The sequence below is a fragment of the Puma concolor genome, chromosome B1 (assembly GCF_028749965.1).
Source record: "Puma concolor isolate L17-30 chromosome B1, mPumCon1.1.hap2, whole genome shotgun sequence".
NCBI lineage: Eukaryota > Metazoa > Chordata > Mammalia > Carnivora > Felidae > Puma > Puma concolor.
The window spans coordinates 34,095,527-34,116,984 of NC_141670.1; the positions used below are offsets into that span (position 1 = coordinate 34,095,527).

The 21,458-nt window shown below is 42.6% G+C and overlaps 1 protein-coding gene across 3 annotated transcripts in view; it reads right to left on the minus strand.

Annotated features, from left to right (window-relative positions):
* ADAM28 (ADAM metallopeptidase domain 28) overlaps nt 1-10,688 on the minus strand; it is a 71,463-nt gene extending 60,775 nt beyond the window's left edge. For 2 of the 3 annotated variants that reach the window (XR_015250032.1, XM_086703433.1), the window contains exons 1-2: nt 10,536-10,688; nt 4,634-4,737 (exon numbers count right to left, since the gene is read on the minus strand). Coding sequence is in view for 2 of the 3 variants with exons in the window: in XM_086703433.1 (XP_086559559.1) it covers nt 4,634-4,737; nt 10,536-10,593 (162 nt within the window). In the remaining variant the exon portion in view is untranslated. The remainder of the gene's footprint in view (nt 1-4,633; nt 4,738-10,535) is intronic. The other variant, XM_086703432.1, reaches the window with a different exon arrangement.
* Nucleotides 10,689-21,458: the final 10,770 nt, after the last annotated feature.

Below are 21,458 nucleotides of genomic sequence, written 5' to 3' on the forward strand. Positions count from 1 at the left end.
GTACTTACTGAATACATTTCTATGCAGATATATGGGTAATATATTCCAGTTACACTAATTCATGGATGTGCCCATTTGTTCATTTGTTTATTATCCATTTGCTCATTTATTCAACAAATAGTTATTCAGTTTTCCTTATGCCATGCATACGCAGCATAACCAAAAATACGATAATGAAAAAAACATGCAAGTTTCTACTCAGCCCCTGAGTATTCCCTCCAGAAAATTTTTTCAGAGGACTATTTCATGATGCCAGGCATGATGAAGTCAGAAGGATGGGGCCATGCTCTTGGCACAGCTGAAGGTAAAGCCAGTGCCTCTGTTCTCTACACCAGTAGAGGGCACAGTTGATTAATAGTACGTATGTTGTTGATAGCGCTGCTATTAAACATGGCGGTATATGTGCCCCTATGAATCAGCACCCCTGTATCCTTTGGATAAATCAACAATAACCAAATTATAGAAAGAGCCCAAATGTCCATCAACTGATGAGTGGGTAAAGAAGGTACAGATAGATAGATAGATAGATACAAATATAGATACACACACACACACACACACACACACACACACACACACACACAATGGAAAACCTCTCAGCGATGAAAAAGAATGAAATCTTGCCATTTGCAACAACATGGATGGAACTGGAGGGTATTATGCTAAGTGAAATAAGCCAGGCAGAAAAAGACAGATATATCTTTGTATTCGTATGTGGAATTTGAGAAACTTAACAGAAGACCATAGGGGAAGGGAAGAAAAAATAAGTTACAAACAGAGAGGGAGACAAACCATAAAAGACTCTTAAATACAAAGAACAAACTGAGGGTTGATAGGGGTGGGAGGTGGGGTAGGAGGGCAGGGAAATGGGTGATGGGCATTGAAGAGGGCACTTCTTGGGATGAGCACTGGGTGTTGTATGGAAGTGATGAATCACGGGAATCTACTCCCAAAGCCAAGACTACACTGTATACACTGTATGTTAGCTAATGTGACAATAAATTATTTAAAAAAAATTAAAAAATATTTAAAAAATAATAATAAGTATACAAGTCCTCATCTTCCCTACTTTGAGAAGTGATTAATTTCACTGAGAATGTATATAACATCTTCAGGATGTAGAGATCCCTCCCGTCACATGCATTCCAAATTCTAGTTATTTTGAATAATTGCTAATCAATTCTTTGCACAAGGAGGACCAATAGTCTCAATGCAGAAGCCACAAAGAGAGCTTCTTTTTTTTTTCAATATATGAAATTTATTGTCAAACGGGTTTCCATACAACACCCAGTGCTCATCCCACAAGGTGCCCTCCTCAATCCCCATCACCCACTCTCCCCGCCCTCTCACCCCCCATCAACCCTCAGTTTGTTCTCAGTTTTTTTTAATTTTTTTTTTCAACGTTTATTTATTTTTGGGACAGAGTGAGACAGAGCATGAACGGGGGAGGGGCAGAGAGAGAGGGAGACACAGAATCGGAAACAGGCTCCAGGCTCTGAGCGGTCAGCACAGAGCCCGACGCGGGGCTCGAACTCCCGGACCGCGAGATCGTGACCTGGCTGAAGTCGGACGCTCAACCGACTGTGCCACCCAGGCGCCCCGAAAGTTTCAAATCATCAAAAGCCCCATGGTATGATCGCCACCTAGAATACAGGGCATTGTTAAATCTGAATTCCAGATAAAGTGAATAATTTTTAAATACAAGCATGACCCACATGATATTGGAGATGACGTATACAAAAAAAAAAAAAAAGCTTTCATTGTTTATCTGACATCCAAATTTAACCGGGTGTCCTGTATTTTTATTTGCTGGAATCTGGTGATTCTATACACAGTAGTCCAGGAACTGTAAGAATGAGAGCTAGACATCTGTGATGAGGGAAAGGAGGTGAGATTCTGAAATATCAGAGGATGAAAACAGTGACTGGGAAAAGCAGATCAATGCCTTTGGAATGTTTCTTCAGCCAGGAATTTTTAGTGGTTTTTAATGGTTTGATCACATTCTTGCTGGCCGGTACTTCAAAGGCATCAACCAGCACCTGAGAACATCAATGCTAGTTGAATAATACTAAAAGGCAAACATGACTGAGTTACATGTATTTGTGAGATGGTCGGGAGCATTCAGTCCTCGCCCTGTCACATTCTCCATGGCTAATAACATGTTACCTCCTACTGTCGACAACTGAAGGCAGCAAGGAGACTCTTGCAAACATACTCCACAAAACGGCAGAAATAAAAATAAAATGCACCCTATAAAGAACCATTAAAGGCCTCCAATCGTTTAGGCACATTTCCCTTTGGTTGCCTATGGAATTTGGTGTAATGTTTTTATTTCCTCCAAAAGGTAAGATGGATGTGTTCTGTGGGGATTTCCTTGAATCGATGAACATTTATGGAATACCTTCCATAGGACAGGTTGAGAGGTGAGGGTAAGGAGGACCAGAGGCATGTTAAAGGTACAAAAAAAAACCACTTTTTTTTAATTGACGTGGGCAGTTTCAACCCAGATAAGAAGATTAAACTTATTCTCACAGTCACCTGGACACACACACACACGATAATGATAGTGAAATCAATATTAAGAGAAAATCAAGAGCCAAATGGTGTAACACTGGCCCTTCCTGAAGCATGACTCCAGGAAAAGGATCTATCAGTACATACACAGATATTCCACGTTTACTTTACAAGAATAGAATATGAACTGGGTGTTACATAGGGGGAGAACATGCTAAATAGGAAAAAAAAACTCCATAAGAAGGGCTGAGTGGTAGAAATAAACATATTGCCAAGAAAGGCTTTGAGATTACCAAAGCTGACTAAAAAGGAGGTTGTGTTGAGAAGCAGAAAGATAACAAAACGGCTTAATAAACCATTATATTAAGCAAAAGAGCCATGACAGTTAGTCAGAAGTAGAAGGTGGTGAGTTATACAAGACAGTGCCATAGCATAATCATGAGCAGGGGGTTAATAATTGCATCCTGCTTTGCTTTGCACGTAAGTTTTCTCCAAATAGCCATATAAAGTAAGCATTCCTATCATTATCTCAATTTTAAGATGAAAAAAATTGAAGCTCATCAGTGTCTAACAGAGAAAATTAACAAAGCTAAGATGTGAATATAAACAAGCCTTCTGAATTCGGATCCTTTACACTTTTACTATGAATCAAGAAAACATAAGGCTTATACAATCAGTGAATCGAGTTGTGGACTAGAAAAATAATGTATTGGCAATAAATATCAAGCACATTGTATCAACTGCATCCATCCACTCAATTCTTCCAAAACTTAAGATTGATCATCTAATAGGTGTCAGTAATTATTCTAGAGTTTTTCAACAAAATAAATTGTTCAAAAGCTTAAATTTGTTTTATGAGGGATTCACTTTATAACACTGGACGTGTATTAACTTTCCTCAAAATATGCAGTGACAAAAGGTATCTGGCGTTTTTAAGAGAATACTGGAAAGCATTTGAAGAGGGCCATACTGATGAGGAACCCCGTGCATACAGGCCCCATTTAAATTTACCAGAAACAAAAAAAAAAATTAAAAAAAAAAAAAAGGGGGGGCGCCTGGGTGGCACAGTCGGTTAAGCGTCCGACTTCAGCCAGGTCACGATCTCGCGGTCCGTGAGTTCGAGCCCCACGTCGGGCTCTGGGCTGATGGCTCAGAGCCTGGAGCCTGTTTCCGATTCTGTGTCTCCCTCTCTCTCTGCCCCTCCCCCGTTCATGCTCTGTCTCTCTCTGTCCCAAAAATAAATAAAAACGTTGAAAAAAAAATTTTTTTTAAATAAATTTACCAGAAACATTTTGTTGAGAGAGAATAATTTCAATAAACAGGGTCTCCTATGGGTTCTGCTATTATAAACATGTTTGCTTTAGAAGAAATCATCTGTGGGGAAACTTATCCAGTGGGGGGGATATGTACTCCCAGTGAGTTTCATCTTACAATATTTCTACAAGTTATTATTTATGTCTCATTTATCTGTATTTTTCCTGTCTCCCAGCAAAAGACTCCTGAGTGCAGATAATGAGAAAACTGTTGAATGGATCATCATGTTTTAGCTTTTAGCTTTTGACTAAGACTGTGTTGTTTCATTAAGTAGTAAGAATTCTACAAACTTTAATAACTTTCTCTTTAGGAAAGACAAAAATAAATTTCATGTTTAATTACAGTAATTCATCTTAACTTAATATGCATATATATATTAATTGATTCACAATATTTTATTTTCTACTTCAGTTTTAATGTTCATGGTTTTGTTTGTACGTGTGTACATAGATATGCAGATGATCGATAAGTAGATAATAGACAGATAAAATAAACTGTATCTAATTTCTTTGGAAGTACACAGAATTAGAAATTACCATAAAAGTATTAAGGTTTACTCTCTGTGTGACCTTGGACAGTTTATTTCAACCGTCAGAACCTTAATCTGCAAAAAAATGAGGCTCAAAATACAACATTGGGTTATTGTGACGATTAATAAAAATAATATAGGTCAAATAACAAATGAAAATGTCTCTATATAAATATGTGTATATATTTATATATTAGAGTTATATATCTATATGTATACCACCTGTAAATATATGCATTTTTTTTTCAAGACTCTTCGTTAAGTCAAAAGAATTACCTGTTGTTCTGGCTCCTTGACCTCTCTTTTATGTAGTGAATGAAGTCTTCTGGGATAAACCACTTCATAGTTCTTCCCTCCAGAGAGTTCTTTTAACGCGTTTACTGAGGAGGGAAAAAAGGGTAAGAGCAGATTGAGTGAAGCAGAAGAAATAAACAAGCCGGTTGGTAATAATCAGCCGTATTGCGTTTCGGCAATAATGCCACATACAGAGGCTTAACTGAGTTTTATGCCAGAGTAATTTAAGAGTAGAGAGACAAAATCAGAAACCCACTCTTCCTCTCAGATCTTTAGCCTAGACCTTCACATACATCCTCACTGAAAGCTTGCAAGTGTATCTCTATTTGGTGAAAGTATTTCTTTTGGATTTTTCCATTTCTCTTTGCTACCTTGAATCTTCTGCCGAGGAACGTAGCAAGCAATACAGGCCAGCACAGGAAGGCAGAAACCAAACTAATCTTCTAAGACAACTTCTATCAGTGTCAGCATAATTGAGTAGAAGCACTCTGAAAACTACACAGTGTTACAAAAATGAAATCAATGATGTATGCCATTTCTGATTCTAATATTTTTTCGTATTGTCCAATAGCAATATTTTACATTAACGATGAAAACTATGATGCAGTAATAAAGCTCCAATGCCAGCTCCATAGAATGCTTGGCTTTTGCAATACAGGTAAATTTATTTTTGCATACAAAGCATGAAAAGAATAAAAATTAGAGAAGCAAACAATTAGAGCACTATTCCTGGTCCGGAAGGGAACTTTGAGCCTGGAGCCATATGGAAAGACAATTGAACAGTTATCTCATCCAACCTTCTATCTACATTTTGAATTCTCATCTCAGCATTGTTTCTACAAGTTATTTTTGAGATGAATTCAGTTTTCCGAAAACTAACACTGAATTTTCTGTTTTCTTTTTTATTTTCCCACTTGATGGAGTCCTTCCTCCGTGTAGAATAGTGTCTAAGTAAATGTCAATAGGTCAGCTCTTTGGCTTCTGAAGGGGCTACTGGTCTACCCAGAATATAGATGCAGTAGAAACCAAAAATCAAAGTATGGGCCCAGGCTGGCCATTTACTAACACTGTGGTCTGGAAGCGATTTAGTTCTCTGGGTAATGACTAGAGTGCTTTCTAAAGATAATCCCAACTTATTAAAGCACTCAAACCTAAATTCTATGGTAATATAAATTTATATTATTTTTTGATCTTTTAACAAATAACATTGAGTATTTTTTGTCAGTCATCTTGGGTGACTTGTACGCTTATCCCAAAGATGTCCCAGAGAATATTTTTTTAAATGTTGTTTAGAAACTAAAGCAGAAGCTTTAATTTTTTTTTAATGCTTATTTATTTTTGAGACAGAGAAAGACAGAGTACCAGCGGAGGAGGAACAGAGAGCGAGAGGGGGACATGGAATCCAAAGCAGGCTCCAGGCTTTGACGTGGGGCTTAAACTCACAGACCGCAAGATCATGACCTGAGCCGAAGTTGGATGCTCAACTGACTGAGACACCCAGGCGACCCTAAAGCAGAAACTTTAAAAAATTCCTAGTTATGTCCATTTTCTTTTATCATTTTAGGATGGCTAAATGCACTTGACCATTTAAGAGCCATTGGCTAAATCTCATTAGGTAAAAACCAGGCCATTAAAGGGATATGCAATAGCTTTTCTTTCAATGAGATTTACTTGAGATTTACTCTTAAAAACATTTTGAAAACATTTAAAATCATGGAATCAACCCTAGGATACTGGAACTTTGGGTTTGGTTCTAATTTTTTAATTGGTTAAAAAGACAGAAGATTAAATGACCTTTAAGGACAGTTCATGTAGTCTATGGTTTTCTGCAAACAAATACTGAATTCTCTGTAATCTCTTTGAAGAGATGAGGATCATTTGGACAAAGTTTTAATTGGTTTTGACAAAATAAGTATCATTACATAGACAAGACTTCAAGAACTAGATAAGATACCTCAAGACCTTCTTGCTGTTGTAGAGATAATCACTGGGCATTTTTATTTCTATTTAATTTATTTTTTGTAAAGACCTTCTTGCTGTTGCAGAGATAATCACTGGGCATTTTTATTTCTATTTAATTTATTTTTTGTAAAGGAAAACAATAATATTATTTATCAAAAAATTTTATAACAGAAATTAAAAAGCCTAAAGGAACATTAAATCGATCATTTTAGCATTGAGTTAAAATTTTCCTAATTATCATAATTATGTCAAAATAATAAGATGCCAAGAGGTTCAGAAAATTACTCTTGCCACAAATTAACTGACGGTATTGACACAATTCCCTGAAGCTTCTTGCAAACCTGTAATACCAAACAAGCACACCATAAGGCAACCACATGCTGTCTTGTGGGTTATGTCCAATCAGTGCAATTAGTCCCATTAATATGGAGTTCATGAAGCCATATAGTCACCAATGTGCAGCCAAAGTAACTCTTCTGACAATGCTGTTTGAAAATTGGTTTTCATCCATGATACACTATTCCAAGAGTAAATATCAGCCCAAGTTGCCCTTGGGTCATAAAATAATAACTATCCGGTGAATTCTTTTTATCAAAGCAAAAAATGATAGCCCACACACATTCCCCTTTCAGAAGGGGTGAGGGAAACAGGCCATCCGGCCAATGCAAGTTTTCTTGACATATACACGCATCTCCATGCTTCTACTTAGTATCTAAATCTTAACATTTCATGAAATCGGAAACTACCAATTGACTTCAATATGAAGTCAAATATGTACATTAGCGAAGAAATTTACTTCCAGCTCTTTGATGGCTGCACACTTCCAAATGGCAAATAAAATCTATCAACAAAGAAACCAGAATTGGGGCGCCTGGGTGGCGCAGTCGGTTAAGCGTCCGACTTCAGCCAGGTCACGATCTCGCGGTGCGTGAGTTCGAGCCCCGCGTCAGGCTCTGGGCTGATGGCTCAGAGCCTGGAGCCTGTTTCCGATTCTGTGTCTCCCTCTCTCTCTGCCCCTCCCCCGTTCATGCTCTGTCTCTCTCTGTCCCAAAAATAAATAAACGTTGAAAAAAAAAAAAAAAAGAAACCAGAATACTTTTTTAAAAAGCCTCTGGCAACCTCTCACTATCTTCAGTGTGCAAGCAACAGATTTTCTGCGCTCTTGCAACATAGTACATTCTCTACAGGAAACAGACTTTCTCTTAATGGCTCTTATTTTTGTGGGACCAAGAAGGCCCCTGAAAGAATGAGATTCAAATGATCACAGATGACCCAAGTTAGAGATACACAGCAGACCGAAATATCGTTTGGCTCAATCATCCTTCAGGTTGATGGAAATGACGCAGCCTCCTCCCAGCTGAATAAAATCAGGCTAATTACTTGGAAGCCTGTGGAACAAACACAACTAACTGCCATCCTGGGATTACACAAATCCGAGATGTAACACAATATGTTTCTACTAATTCATTTTAGTACTCGCTTTCTCTCTCTCCCACAGAACTCACACGTTGGATTACTTCTGGCCGGCAACACTAGATCGAGAAAAAACAAAACTATTATTTTGGATTGCCTGAGATAATGATTTTACTGTATATTGGTTTTAGAAAAGCGAATACTCATTGGCAAGATTAATATCACAGGCACTGGTCTGGATTGCCACGTTCTGTTTTAATGTGTTTGGGGGCAATTTTGGAGTTTAGCACATTTGTGTATAATATTTGGCATTTTCATTTTTGATCAAATCTGTTCCAAATCGTTTAAAGAATATCTTTCCAAACTAAACACATGACATTAAGCCCGGGATCAGAGTTTATTCAATATTGACTTCAGATCTGGGCTACGCTGCACCCCCTCAAACTCTGGCGATTGGAAGCTTAGTGTAGTAAAAGTGACGACAAACATCGAGGAAAAATGCATCCTCATTAAATCTATCATTTTGGCTATGAAGATTAAATTATAAATGCTCTTGAGGCTCATCCAGTCATTTTATGAAGATAAGAAAGAATTGTTAATTTGAAACAAAATGATTTTAAAAAGTACTGTACCCTCTGGATATCCTGTTGAAATATATTAAAGAACTTTCTCTTTTGTCAGTGCACGTACATCTCACCCCCAAACAACTGTTACATCCTTTTAAATATTTGGGTTTTTTCCTATGATGAAATCCTAGGAGTTATTTTTCTCAGGGGATGGTGAAGTGTGTACAAACAGCTGGCCTAATTATACTTCATTCTTTTATTTCATGTCTATGGAAACTGGGCACAAGACGTGGTCCGAGGCACGTATTTTTTCTTTGGATGGTGGGGGCAGATCAACAAAAAGGAAGAGATGAGAAAATGAGAATTGCTTTATTTTTTTACATTCTGGCTGGGAAAGAAATCCATGTAGGAATAATATCAGTGGGAATAATACTCACTGCCAAGGAGACAGTCTTGAAAATAAAAAATGGAAGGTAAAGTGGGAGGGGGGACTCTCTGTTCAAGATAGAAGATGAGGGGGTAACTGTCGGTCACCCTGTTCTCACAAGAGATACTGCAAACCCTCTGTCCCCACCACCAAATACTTGAAGACATCACAGTTTTAGGCATGGTTTCTAAGGAAGCTGTCTCTTGGTGCCACGTTGTGAATGCAAAGATGAGAGAACAGAATCAGCTAGTATGCCCAATGTGGTGAAAAGCCTGTCATGTGGGTGGACTCCAGGGTTAGCTGTTAATGGATCCTGCTTGATCTTTATGCTGTTCAATAAAGCTAGTTCCCAAGCAATTCTCAGGGGCCAACCAAGTGAGGGATCCCAAAGAATTTTTATAGAGATAGCACTTTTGGAGACATGTAGGGAAAGAAGGTTTCTATTAAGGTTGACTCCCAAAGTAGCAATTGAAGTCAATAACTTAAATGCCCAGTACAGTTCTATAGTTAATGATGTGAAGTAAAACTCTCACAAGCCTGGAAAAGAAATCAGAAACAGTGGGGAGGAGGTGGGGAGAATTACTTTTAGTGACCAAGCAGGGAGAGTGCGAGAGAGAAGAGAATCTTTCCCTCCCTAACCCTATACTTCTTGTTGATGATCTGTTCCCATTCCTACGTCTCCGCAAGCACTCTAAAACCCAAGAAAAGATTGAATGGGAAGGATTTTCACGCACCGAAGCTACTGTGGTGACTGAAATAAGCTCTGGAAATAGAAATAAGTTAAGGAAATGTGTTACCCAATTAAATTGAACCAACATCTAATTGGTGAATTTCTCAGAAATGGAGGGACATGCCAGAAGTCACTTATTATGGAGAAGTAAAATTTCTCTCCTTTTGAAGTCTTACGTGTTTGATAACCAGCAAAATAGAAATAAATGATCCATTTAAGCTTAACGATAACCTTGTTTTGATCAGGTAATAGCACAATGCTTTAGAAATATCAAGCTGGTCACCTGTTTATTCCTAATTAGTCATACTTATTATCACCAGTAATGGCGGGACCAAACATAAAAACGTGCACTCAAAAGGAACACGACGAGCCAAACTGGTCCCTATAATTACAGCGGATACTTTCTGAAAGCCTTGTGCACAGCGGTAGCTAGTCAAATCCTCTGCATCTTTACTGCTCTGAAAAGGACAAGCGGGATTTGACGAATTCCGCTTTGTGACACGAAGATCATATTCTCTGCTTCAATTAAGCTGTATGAAGTTTTCCCTTTGATGGCTATGTATTCCCATATCAGACATAGGAAAATGGATTCAAGTCGTCTCCTTCCCTCTCCTTTACATTGAGGGTTTACAGCAGTCACAGCCCCCCCCCCCCAAACAGCAGACTAAAACCAGCCCAACTGGTGAGTAAAATTGGTTTAAAAAAAAAAAAGCTATTGAGAGAAGGTGAAAAGCAAGCAGTTCACTGGCGTATCTAACAGAACCCGAAAAGGAATTAAACACCGACCTGGAACTGGAGAAAGGAGGAACGTGACCGTGACCGTCAGAAGAAGCCCCTGCAGCATGCTGGATGAGCCCAGGGGCAGAGTGCCTGCCCTTCTCGCTCAGGGTGCACTGCTTGATCTGTTCCTGACTCCTCTCAAGTGAGACAGAATGAAACTCCCGGGTTCATTCTTGTCTCTGCTTCAGGAAGTGTTTACTAAAGGTGTTGCACAACCCTGAAGCTGTTGTCCTGCAACAATGGCCCTGCAGGAGGAAGTTCTGGCTGCCTCCTGGCTCTAAGGCTCCTTTACCATAAGCTATTGTTTCTCTTTCTTTCGTGCTTCCCGCATTCCCCACTCTGGAGTAGTACATTTCCAGTATATGACTATAGCCCACGAAGCTACCTTGGGCTAACTGGCTTGGATGGACCCTGGTAAGTGTGCACATTTATTATGTATGTTATAAATGTATGCAAATGTTTATATATGTATTTGCTATGTATTATATATGTATTGCTAAATATATGCTATGTTTACAGATGTATTTGCTATAAATGTATTTGCGAATGGCATTCTTCCCGCACATAGAGATGCGGTTCAGTGAAGCAATTTCTAATCCACTCCAATTATTAGATAAAATTCTCTTTTCCAGTTACCTTGTATTCTATTCTCACACAATTGTGCTCTCAGGGAGCTTGAGCCATCCTGAAATAAGAATGTAGGACAATACAAGCTCAAGGTTGTTCAGATCTCCAAGGGCATCTTCAGTACCATCACTAACAACCAGGAGTGGGAAAAAGCCTTATTAGACCCAAAGGACGTAATTTCCAGAAAAAACCTTGAGGGGCTGTCATTGGTGGTAGTGAGGCTGAGCAGGCATGTCCAGATAGCACAGTGTATGACTCACTAAATGGCTCGTGGTGAGCTCCCTTACTAAGTTCCAGGTCCTTGATATTACGATCATATTAATTCTTACGACACTTCTGTATGATAAATGCCATCTTACCCCTATTTTGTTGATAAAAACCTGGGATTTAAAAAGATAAAAGATTCAGGGGCACCTGGGTGGCTCAGTCAGTTGAGAGTCCAACTCGTGACTTCAGCTCAGGTCATGATCTCACGGTTCATGGGTTCGAGCCCCACGTTGGGCTCTGCCCGAATGGTGTGGAGCCTGCTTGGGATTCTCTCTTTCTCCCTGCCCCTCCCCACCTTTCAAAATAAATAAACTTTAAAAAAAAAAGCCTCTTCAAAATAAAAAGATAAAAGATTCAAAAGATTGAGACTCAGCTGTCCTCCTTTATATAGTAAATAAGAATAAGAAGTTTGCCCAGGGGTGCCCGGGGGGCTCAGTCGACTAAGCGTCCCACTATTGATTTCGGTTCAGGTCATGATATCAGGGTTCCCTGGTTTGAGCCCCAAGTAGGGCTTGGGATTCTCTCTCTCCCTCTCTGTCCCTCCCCTGCACTCCCTCTCTCTCTCACACACACACACAAAAAATAAACAAAAAAAAAGTTTGCCCAAAGTCATTTTATCTAGTAAGTAGCAGAAGTGGAATTTGAACTTAGTATTGTTTGAGCTCTTAGTCACACATTCTAACAGGTAATTTATACACTCAGTCTTATTTCTGTTGAGAAATTACGTATGTATATATATATATATATATACATATATATATACATATATATATATATATATATTCCTATAAAATACACATTCCATGAGTTAATCCTGAGGTTATTACTATTAAATCCATTCTTAATCCACTAAAATTAGGCATTATTCTATGGATTCTGAAGCGCATTTTTGTAATAGAGCGATTTCAATGAAAAGGGATTTCTCAAAATGTCATATAGGCATCAGCCAACAACCACAAGGGAATTTTTGTATCTACTTACTGAGCATTTCAGCTGTAGGATTAGGAATCTCCCGGGTTTCTTTTCTCTCAATCCAAGTTCTACTGCTTTGTCTTTTTCAGGGAACAGAAAGTTTATACCCACTTTTGGGGCGCCTGGGTGGCTCAGTCAGTTGAGCATCCGACTTCGGCTCACATCATGATCTCATGGCTCGTGAGTTCGAGTCCCGGGTCGGGCTCTGTGCTGACAGCTCGGAGCCTGGAGCCTGCTTCAGATTCTGTGTCTCCCTCTCTCTCTGCCCCTAACCCACTCACATTCTGTCTCTGTCTCTCTCAAAAATAAATAAACATTAAAAAATGTTTTTTTTAAGTTTATACCCACTTTTTAATTATTACATGATTTCCCCCATTAATTCCATGCACATTCATTAGTACCTATAAGGTGAAAGACCCTGAGATCACAGTTGAAAATGTAGTCATTCCCTTTGAGATGCTTACAGCCTGGCGAGGGAGATAGGCAAGGACATGTCCCACAAAGATGTGCTAAGTGAGTGCTGCCTATACATTATGATACACTGTGCTTTAGGCTAGGAAAGATGCAGGCATGGGGATCAGAGGCGACCCTTAGCAGGGCAAGGAAGACTTCCTGGAGGCAGGAACAATGAGGTCAATGAAAAATTAACTTTGAGAAAAAATGAGGATGTAATGTCATTCTCGTTTACGGTAATACTTTAGCATCGTTGGAGCAGAGTACCTGGAAGAATGGGAAGAGATCCTACTAAACAGAACAAGTTCATTTCTGGCTTTGTCCCTGTAGGGAATGGGCACCACTGACAGGTTCTAATCAATGTGGCAACTTGCACACTTGCCCATTTCAGTGGGCGGTGCATTGGAAATGAAGAATGATCTCGGTCTGTGTAGGGATGCATACGACATTTTTAAACTGACGATCGTCCTTCAGTTCTCTTTAAATCTGTAATTATATCATGCCTTTCCAGCTGTCATTCTCAGAAGTTTTGGTCACTCTGCATAGCCTAGAATTATATTTATAATACCCTCTAACGTCAAATAATTTAAACCAATCTCTAAATGAATTTTATTCTCTATTTTCCTCATTATTTCTTAGAAGATGTATGGAGCAAACATAAAAATTGAATTTTTTTTTAGTTTATTTATTTTGAGAAAGAGAGAGAGAGAGAATGTGTGCAAGGATGGGGGGGTGGGTAGGGGAGGGGCAAAGCAAGAATCTCAAGCAAGCTCTGTACTCTCAGAGCCAGGTGCGGGGCTCGATCTCACAAACTGTGAGATCGTGACCTGAGCTGAACCCACGAGTCAGACGCTTGACAGACGGAGCCACCCACGTCCCCCAAAAGTTGAATTCTGACATTTAGTTTAATTTTCCCCTTTGTTTCTTGTGATAGATGCGACGTTACCGCTTACATCTTTCATCGTTATTGGTCAAACTCTTTGCCGGAGCAGAAAATAAATGACAGAAAGAATAGCTAAATGAGTGAGCCACATACATTTCATAATATGCTTCGCTCAGAGTACTGCGGTACAGTGTGAAAAAGCACAAGTTAGGGGCGCCTGGGTGGCGCAGTCGGTTAAGCGTCCGACTTCAGCCAGGTCACGATCTCGCGGTCCGTGAGTTCGAGCCCCGCGTCAGGCTCTGGGCTGATGGCTCAGAGCCTGGAGCCTGTTTCCGATTCTGTGTCTCCCTCTCTCTCTGCCCCTCCCCCGTTCATGCTCTGTCTCTCTCTGTCCTAAAAATAAATAAACGTTGAAAAAAAAAAATTAAAAAAAAAAAAAAAAAAAAAGAAAAAGCACAAGTTAGCACTCAGAGACTGTGATAAACTATAGTGATCAATGGCCATACATATTTATATATATATGATACATATTGTTATGCCCAGAATTCATGATCCCCAAAGACCACTAGGGAGCCGAGTCCGATGCAAAAGCAAAGAGCCTTTATTCGAGCTAGCTCGAGCTCAATCCCCTACCTGCACCGACGCAGCGGTGAGATACCAGGGAAAGAGAGCGAAGTTTCAAAAGGACAAAGGTTTTATTGGGGCCTGGGGGCAGTTGGTGAGGTAATGGCTATGGCCTCAGCCAATTGGCTGGGGAAGGGTCCTGGGGAAGGGTCGAGTCCTGTTAGGCAGGTGAGGGGGGTTACTCAAGGGGAGGAGGTGTGGTCAAGGTGAAGGACACAGAACAAGATGGAGTCGGCTGGCGTAGGCCCGCCCTTTCATTCCCCCCTTGTCATGTAGCTTAGGGACCCAATCATGGGACCGGCTGCATTTATGGTGACAAGGGGAACAGAGTTTGGAGGTTTATGCAAAGTTCTGGGAACCAAGTGTCCCTGGGGTGGCTCTGGGACGTCTGATTAAGTATTGTCCCCAAGCTGGTGTCTATGATCTGCCAGGTGATGTTTTGGGGGGCATGGGGACTCCTGGCAGCATGAGCAATGACAAGCAGTTAACAGAGTTACCAATATTAGGTAGGTCAAATGCGCTGTAGCTTGAGGTTGAGCGGGCTGTGTTGGTCCCGACTGATGGCCCATCGCGTGACAACGTCCTTCCGGATCGAGGAGGGGTCCACTGGCTGAGCGTGGGTGTGATGGACCCAGGTCACGATGCCGTCTACCTTGAGAGCGGTGGGGGTTGTCAACACCACGATGTAGGGTCCCTTCCAGCGCGGCTCGAGAGTCTCTCGGTGGTGCCTCTTGACGTAGACCCAGTCTCCCGGCCTGTACTGATGAGGTGTCGCGATCGGGCCAGCCTCGTAGATGGCACGGAGGTGCAGCCAAATGTCCTCGTGCGCCCTCTGGAGCCCGCTCAAGGAAAGAAAAAGTTCTTGATCTTTAAACTCAGCAATAAGTTCAGCTCGAAGGCTGGGAATAACAGGGGGTGGCCTGCCAAACATGATCTCGTAGGGAGTAAAACCCAGAGTGTAAGGAGTGTTTCTAACCCGGTAAAGGGCGTACGGTAGGAGAGTCACCCAGTCCCCGCCAGTCTCCATGGTTAATTTGGTAAGGGTCTCTTTTAGGGTTCTATTCATTCTTTCTACCTGTCCTGAGCTCTGGGGCCTATAAGCACAATGTAATTTCCAGTTTGCCCCCACCGCCTTGGCTACTGCCTGTGTTACCTGCGAGATAAAAGCTGGTCCATTGTCTGATCCTACCATGGCAGGAAAACCATACCTGGGTAAGATGTCTTCTAGTAGCTTCTTAGCCACCGTCTGAGCCGTTTCATGCTTGGTTGGGTATGCCTCCACCCAGCCAGAGAAGGTGTCTGTAAATACCAGGTCCTCGTGTAGTGCCTCGTCGAAGATGGTGGGTGAATTTTTGAATCCCTGAGGTAGCCGTGTCCAGGTGAGTTGCCCATTGTAGCCCTCCTCCGGATCATGCCACTCGAAGGCGAACAAGGGTTGGCTCTGGGGTGCCAACGGCAGACTGAAAAAGGCGTCCTTTAAATCTAGTACAGTATACCAGACCCTGGAGGGCGCTAAGGAGCTCAAGAGAGTATATGGGTTGGGAACAGTTGGGTGTATGTCCGCGACCCTCTTATTTACTTCCCGGAGGTCTTGTACCGGTCGGTAGTCATTTGTGTGAGGCTTTTTGACCGGCAGTAAGGGGGTGTTCCAGGCAGACTGGCAAGGAACTAGTACCCCTAGGCTTCGTAGTCTCCGGATGTGTGGCTGGATCCCCTTCCGGGCCTCCTGAGACATGGGGTATTGTTTGATCCTTACCGGACTCTCTCCTGGCTTGAGCTCTACCAGGACTGGGGTCCTGTGAGCGGCTAGTCCCATCCCCCCTGTCTCTGCCCAAACCGAGGGGAATTCTCGTAGCCATCTGTCTATATTATCCTCTCTCGGGAGCGCCTCCTGGTGGAGGAGGTATTCATCCTCCAGTTTCATGGTCACGACCTGGATGGGGTGGCCCTTGCCATCGGTGACCTGAGGCCCCCCTTGTCTGAAAGTTATCTGAGCTCCAATCTTGTTCAGTAAGTCCTGTCCTAACAGCGGGTAGGGGCATTCTGGTATTACCATAAAGGAGTGGGATACCCGTCCCGTCCCCAAATCTACCGTTCTTCGGGTAATCCATGAATACTGGCTCATACCAGTTGCCCCTTGTACCCAGGACTTCTTGCTGGCTAGTTTTCCTTGTGGGGTGCGGAGGACCGAATGTTGTGCTCCGGTGTCGACAAGGAAGTCAATAGGGGTCCCCTCCACTTTAAGAGTTACCCTGGGTTCGGGGAGAGGGTCCGAACCCCGACTCCCCTAATCACTTAGTTCATCTAGCTCTAGGACTTTTACTCGATCAGTCTTGCTTCCCTTCCCGCCGGCCCTTTTTGGACAATCTCGGGCCCAATGCCCTATCTCCTTGCAGTATGCACACTGATCCTTCTGCAGCCTCTGGTTCCCCCCCTTGGTGGTTCCTTTACCTTTTCTTGCGTCGTCTGCCAGCTGCCGGAGACGGCGGTCTCGTTCCTCGGGGAAGTCAGCAGTGGTAGCTAGTAGTATTCTGGCCAGGTCTCGAGTCTGCTTACTGCTGGCAGCCGCCATGGCGCGAGCCTGCTTGTCCTCAGGAGGCTCCCGGTTATTATATACCTTTTTGGCTACCACCAGTAAGTCCTGCAGACTTTTTTCTCCTAGTCTATCTATTTTCTGTAATTTTCTCCTAATGTCTTTGGCCGATTGGTTTACAAAGGCCATGATAACAGCTGCCTTGCTTTCCGGAGCCTCTGGATCCATGGGGGTATAGGTACGGAATGCCTCCATGATCCATTCTAAAAAGGCAGCCGGAGATTCATCTTTTCCCTGTTGTACATTTCCTACCTTGGCCAAATTGGTTGGCTTTCTAGCAGCCATTCGGAGACCCCCCATTAGAGTCTGGCGGTAGACCCGGAGCCTCTCCTTACCTTCTGCCATGTTGAAATCCCACTGGGGCCGAGTTAAGGGGAAGGAGGCATCTATCTGAGCCTGGTTGGTGGTGGGATTCCCGTCTGCGCCTGGAACTAGTTTCCGGGCCCCACTGAGGATTCTTTCTCTTTCTTCAGTCGTGAACAGGACCTGCAAAAGCTGCTGGCAATCATCCCACGTGGGCTGATGGGTAAAAAGAACAGAGTCTAATAAATCAATAAGCCCTGCCGGTTTCTCGGAAAACTTAGGATTCTGAGCCTTCCAATTGTAGAGGTCACTAGTGGCGAAAGGCCAATAGTGATGGGGCTGATTCCCCTCCGCGTCTGGGGGTCCGGTGGCTCGCAGGGGCAGAATAGTGGAGTCGGCGGCGGAGGCGGATTGCCCCCTCTGAGCCCTTTGTCTGGTAAAGGGCGGGCTTCCCCCTGGAGCGTTTTCGCCTCCCGCTCTTGGAACAGCGTCTGCCTCCCCCGGAGGGGGAGGATGGTGTTCTTCCGGCATCCTAGAGGGGTTATACGGGGGAGGAAAAATTAATTCTTCTTCAGTACCCCCCTGTAGGACAGGGAAGAGGGGTGCTGAAGGCTAGGTATGACTTTTCCTCTTCTCTGTCTCCTGCAAAGCAAGAATGGGTTTTGGCTCCGGAGGGAGCAGGGTTAGGAAGGGCTTAAGCCAAGAGGGTGGGTCTTCTACAAGGTCCTGCCAAGTGATAATGTAAGGGAGCTGATCAAGATGGCCCGCCTTAGGCTGAGAGATGATACTCCTGGCTCGGTGGATGGTAGGGAGGTCGAAGGTCCCCTCTGGTGGCCATCCGACATTGAAAGTTGGCCACTCGCTAGAACAAAAAAACTGCAACCGACCCTTTCGGACTTCCACACTGAGGTTGTTAGCTCTTCCCCTCACATCCTTAAAGTGATCAATCATAATACTTAGAGGAGTAGTCTGAGTCTGTCCCATAACGTCCGTCCAGTAAGTCCACAGAACAAAACAGAGAAACACAAAAACAGACAAACAGAGGGCCCCTAGAAAGTCTTCCAACTCCATGGAAGCAAAACTGCAAGCTAGCTTAGACCTTTGAGGGGATTCCACGTCCCTCCAAAACCGATGAGGGGATTCCACGTCCCTCCAAAGACGACGGCCTCACGCCGACCAGCGGGAGCGACCCACCTTGTCTCAGACCTTTGAGGGGATTCCACGTCCCTCCAGAAGGGAGAATCGGAACATCTTCCGAAACTCCCGGCCCGTGGTCCTCCAGTGCGTCCACTTAGACCGCGTCGGGCACTACCAGAATTCCAGAAATGAGCTCACACAGAAAAGACAGAACAAACAGACACTAACCGTGGCCAGTCAGGCTCTCCGGGTCGGGGGTCCCTCGGGGTTCTTGGGGATCCCGGGCCGAGCCCCCAAATGTTATGCCCAGAATTCATGATCCCCAAAGACCACTAGGGAGCCGAGTCCGATGCAAAAGCAAAGAGCCTTTATTCGAGCTAGCTCGAGCTCAATCCCCTACCTGCACCGACGCAGCGGTGAGATACCAGGGAAAGAGAGCGAGTTTCAAAAGGACAAAGGTTTTATTGGGGCCTGGGGGCAGTTGGTGAGGTAATGGCTATGGCCTCAGCCAATTGGCTGGGGAAGGGTCCTGGGGAAGGGTCGAGTCCTGTTAGGCAGGTGAGGGGGGGTTACTCAAGGGGAGGAGGTGTGGTCAAGGTGAAGGACACAGAACAAGATGGAGTCGGCTGGCGTAGGCCCGCCCTTTCAATATGATATAGGTATATGTCTTATACACACACTTGTACTATTCCCTGAGAGAGTGGATTCATGCAGTAAAGCAGGTAAGAAGAAAAATACCAGTTTGGGATGTGTCACATGGAGACAGGATGTCCAGTTGCTAATTAAAAAATAAACAAATAGATAGGTCTGGAACCAAGCTAGAGATCTATTTCGAAGAATGATAGATTCCACGTATTGAGTTTTTATATGTGAGTTAACGTATTTTTATCCTCACAACTTTCTTGTGAACTAAGTGATACTTTTATTAGCATTTTTTTTTTTAAAGGAATGCACTAAGGTAAAAAGATGTGAGGCAAAACCATGCAGTTGTTCTGCAAAAGAAGCAAGCTTTAGACCCAAGCAGCATGCCGTAAGGGTCAGACCTGTACATGGCCATCTACAGGGCCTCTTGAATTCTCTGGCCTGTCACAATCTCTAATAAGTTTCTGTGGATGAATAAACTTCTATGCTATCTCAAATTATTATTTTATTCGTAAAAAAAAGAGCCTCTTTACTTAGATTTCAAAATAGGGGTTAAAAAGCATGTCACGGTCTTTGCTGTCGATCCCCACAATCTTGTGCATCCCAAATCCTTAAAGAATTTTTATTAATCTATTTTTAAAAATTTTTTAATTTCAATTTTAGCCACCATACAGTGCAGTATTGGTTTCAGGAGTAGAATTCAGTGATGCATCACTTACACACAACACCCAGTGTTCATCACAAGTGCCCTCCTTAGTGCCCATCACCCATCTAGCCCATCCCCCCACCCACCTCCCTCCATCAACCCTGTTTGTTTTTTATCATTAAGAGGCTTTTGTGGTTTGTTTCCCTCTCTTCACTCCCCCCGCTTCCCATATGTTCATCTGTTTTGTTTCTTAAATTCCACATATACGTGAAACCATATGATATTTTTCTTTCTCTGATTGACTTGTTTCACTTAGCCTAATACATTCTAGCTCCATCCACGTCATTGCAAATGGCAAGATGTCATTCTTTTTGGTGGCCAAGTAATATTCCAGTGTGTGTGTGTGTGTGTGTGTGTGTGTGTGTGTGTGTATCACATTTTCTTTATCCATTCATCAGTCAGTGGACATTTGGGCTCTTTCCACAGTTTCATAGTTTGGTTACTGTCGATAATGCTCTTATAAACACTGGGGTGCGTGTGCCTCTTAGAATCTGTATTTTTGTATCATTTGGGTAAATACCTAATAGTGCCATTGCTAGATTATAGGGTAGTTTCTATTCTTAATTTCTTGAGGAACCTCCACACTTTTCTCCAGAGTGGCTGCACCAGTTTGCATTCCCACCAACGGTGCAAGAGGGTTCCCCTTTCTCCGTATCCTCACCAACACCTGTTGTTTCTTGTGTCGTTAATTTTAGCCATTGTGACAGGTATGATGTAACATCTCATTGTGGGTTTTATTTATATTAATTCGTTTTGCAAAAAGTTCTTTCATTACAACTACCACAGGGACCATGAATATCACACGACATGTGGTTTGGGGACATGGTCCCCTACTCCTATTGAGTGAAACACATGTCACATTATCCCCATGTCCAGGAGAGAACTCCTCCTGTGCTACTCCTGCTCCATGCACACTAATTTATAACAATGCTATGGACTGAGCTTACAGTCACCTTGCAAGGGATTCCCGATTATTAATCCACAGAAATAACTTCTTTCTAATAGCGCGATTGGGTATTTTTGTTCAGAAAAAAATTAGGTTTTCCAAATTCATACTGCAAGACATTATCAGAATAGAGATTTAGATGACTACCCTAAAAACAAAATAATGATGGTAAGAGCTAATTCTTTCAACACTTACTAAGTGCCAGAAACCTGGCTAATGCTTTGAAGATGCGATCTCCCTGATTTCTCACCGAAATCTGGCAATTACAGTAGTAGATGTTGTTGTGTTGTTGTATCGTGAGGAAGAGTACAGGATCTTGGTTCGGGTCCCGCTCTGCCACTTGCTGTATTATACAGGGATTGTGACTTTCTCATAAACCTTGATTATAGATAAAGTTAGGTTCCAAAGTCATGTAACGGGTAACTTCTAGCATTCTGCTTCGCTGGAGTTGACAAGGATCAGAGGCTATCATACATCTGAAAAGCATTTTGTAGACGTGCCCACAATACCGACTCCACACTTGGCCCTTCATCTCTTCCATGTTCGTGAGATGACCTTCCCTGGGCTACATGTTCCAGGACCATTGGACATTAATGGAGACCCCAACAGAAACGCAGGGAGGTTTATTCTGCTCTTCCCTAAAGTTGTTTAGATAACTGGTAGAGATAATATAGGTCCCTCCCCCCCCCCCACTCCTGTGCACCAGTGGTATCGCGAGATCTGTTAAATGTTAGCTACCAAGTAAGTGGACCCTTTGACTTTGCCACATACCCTCC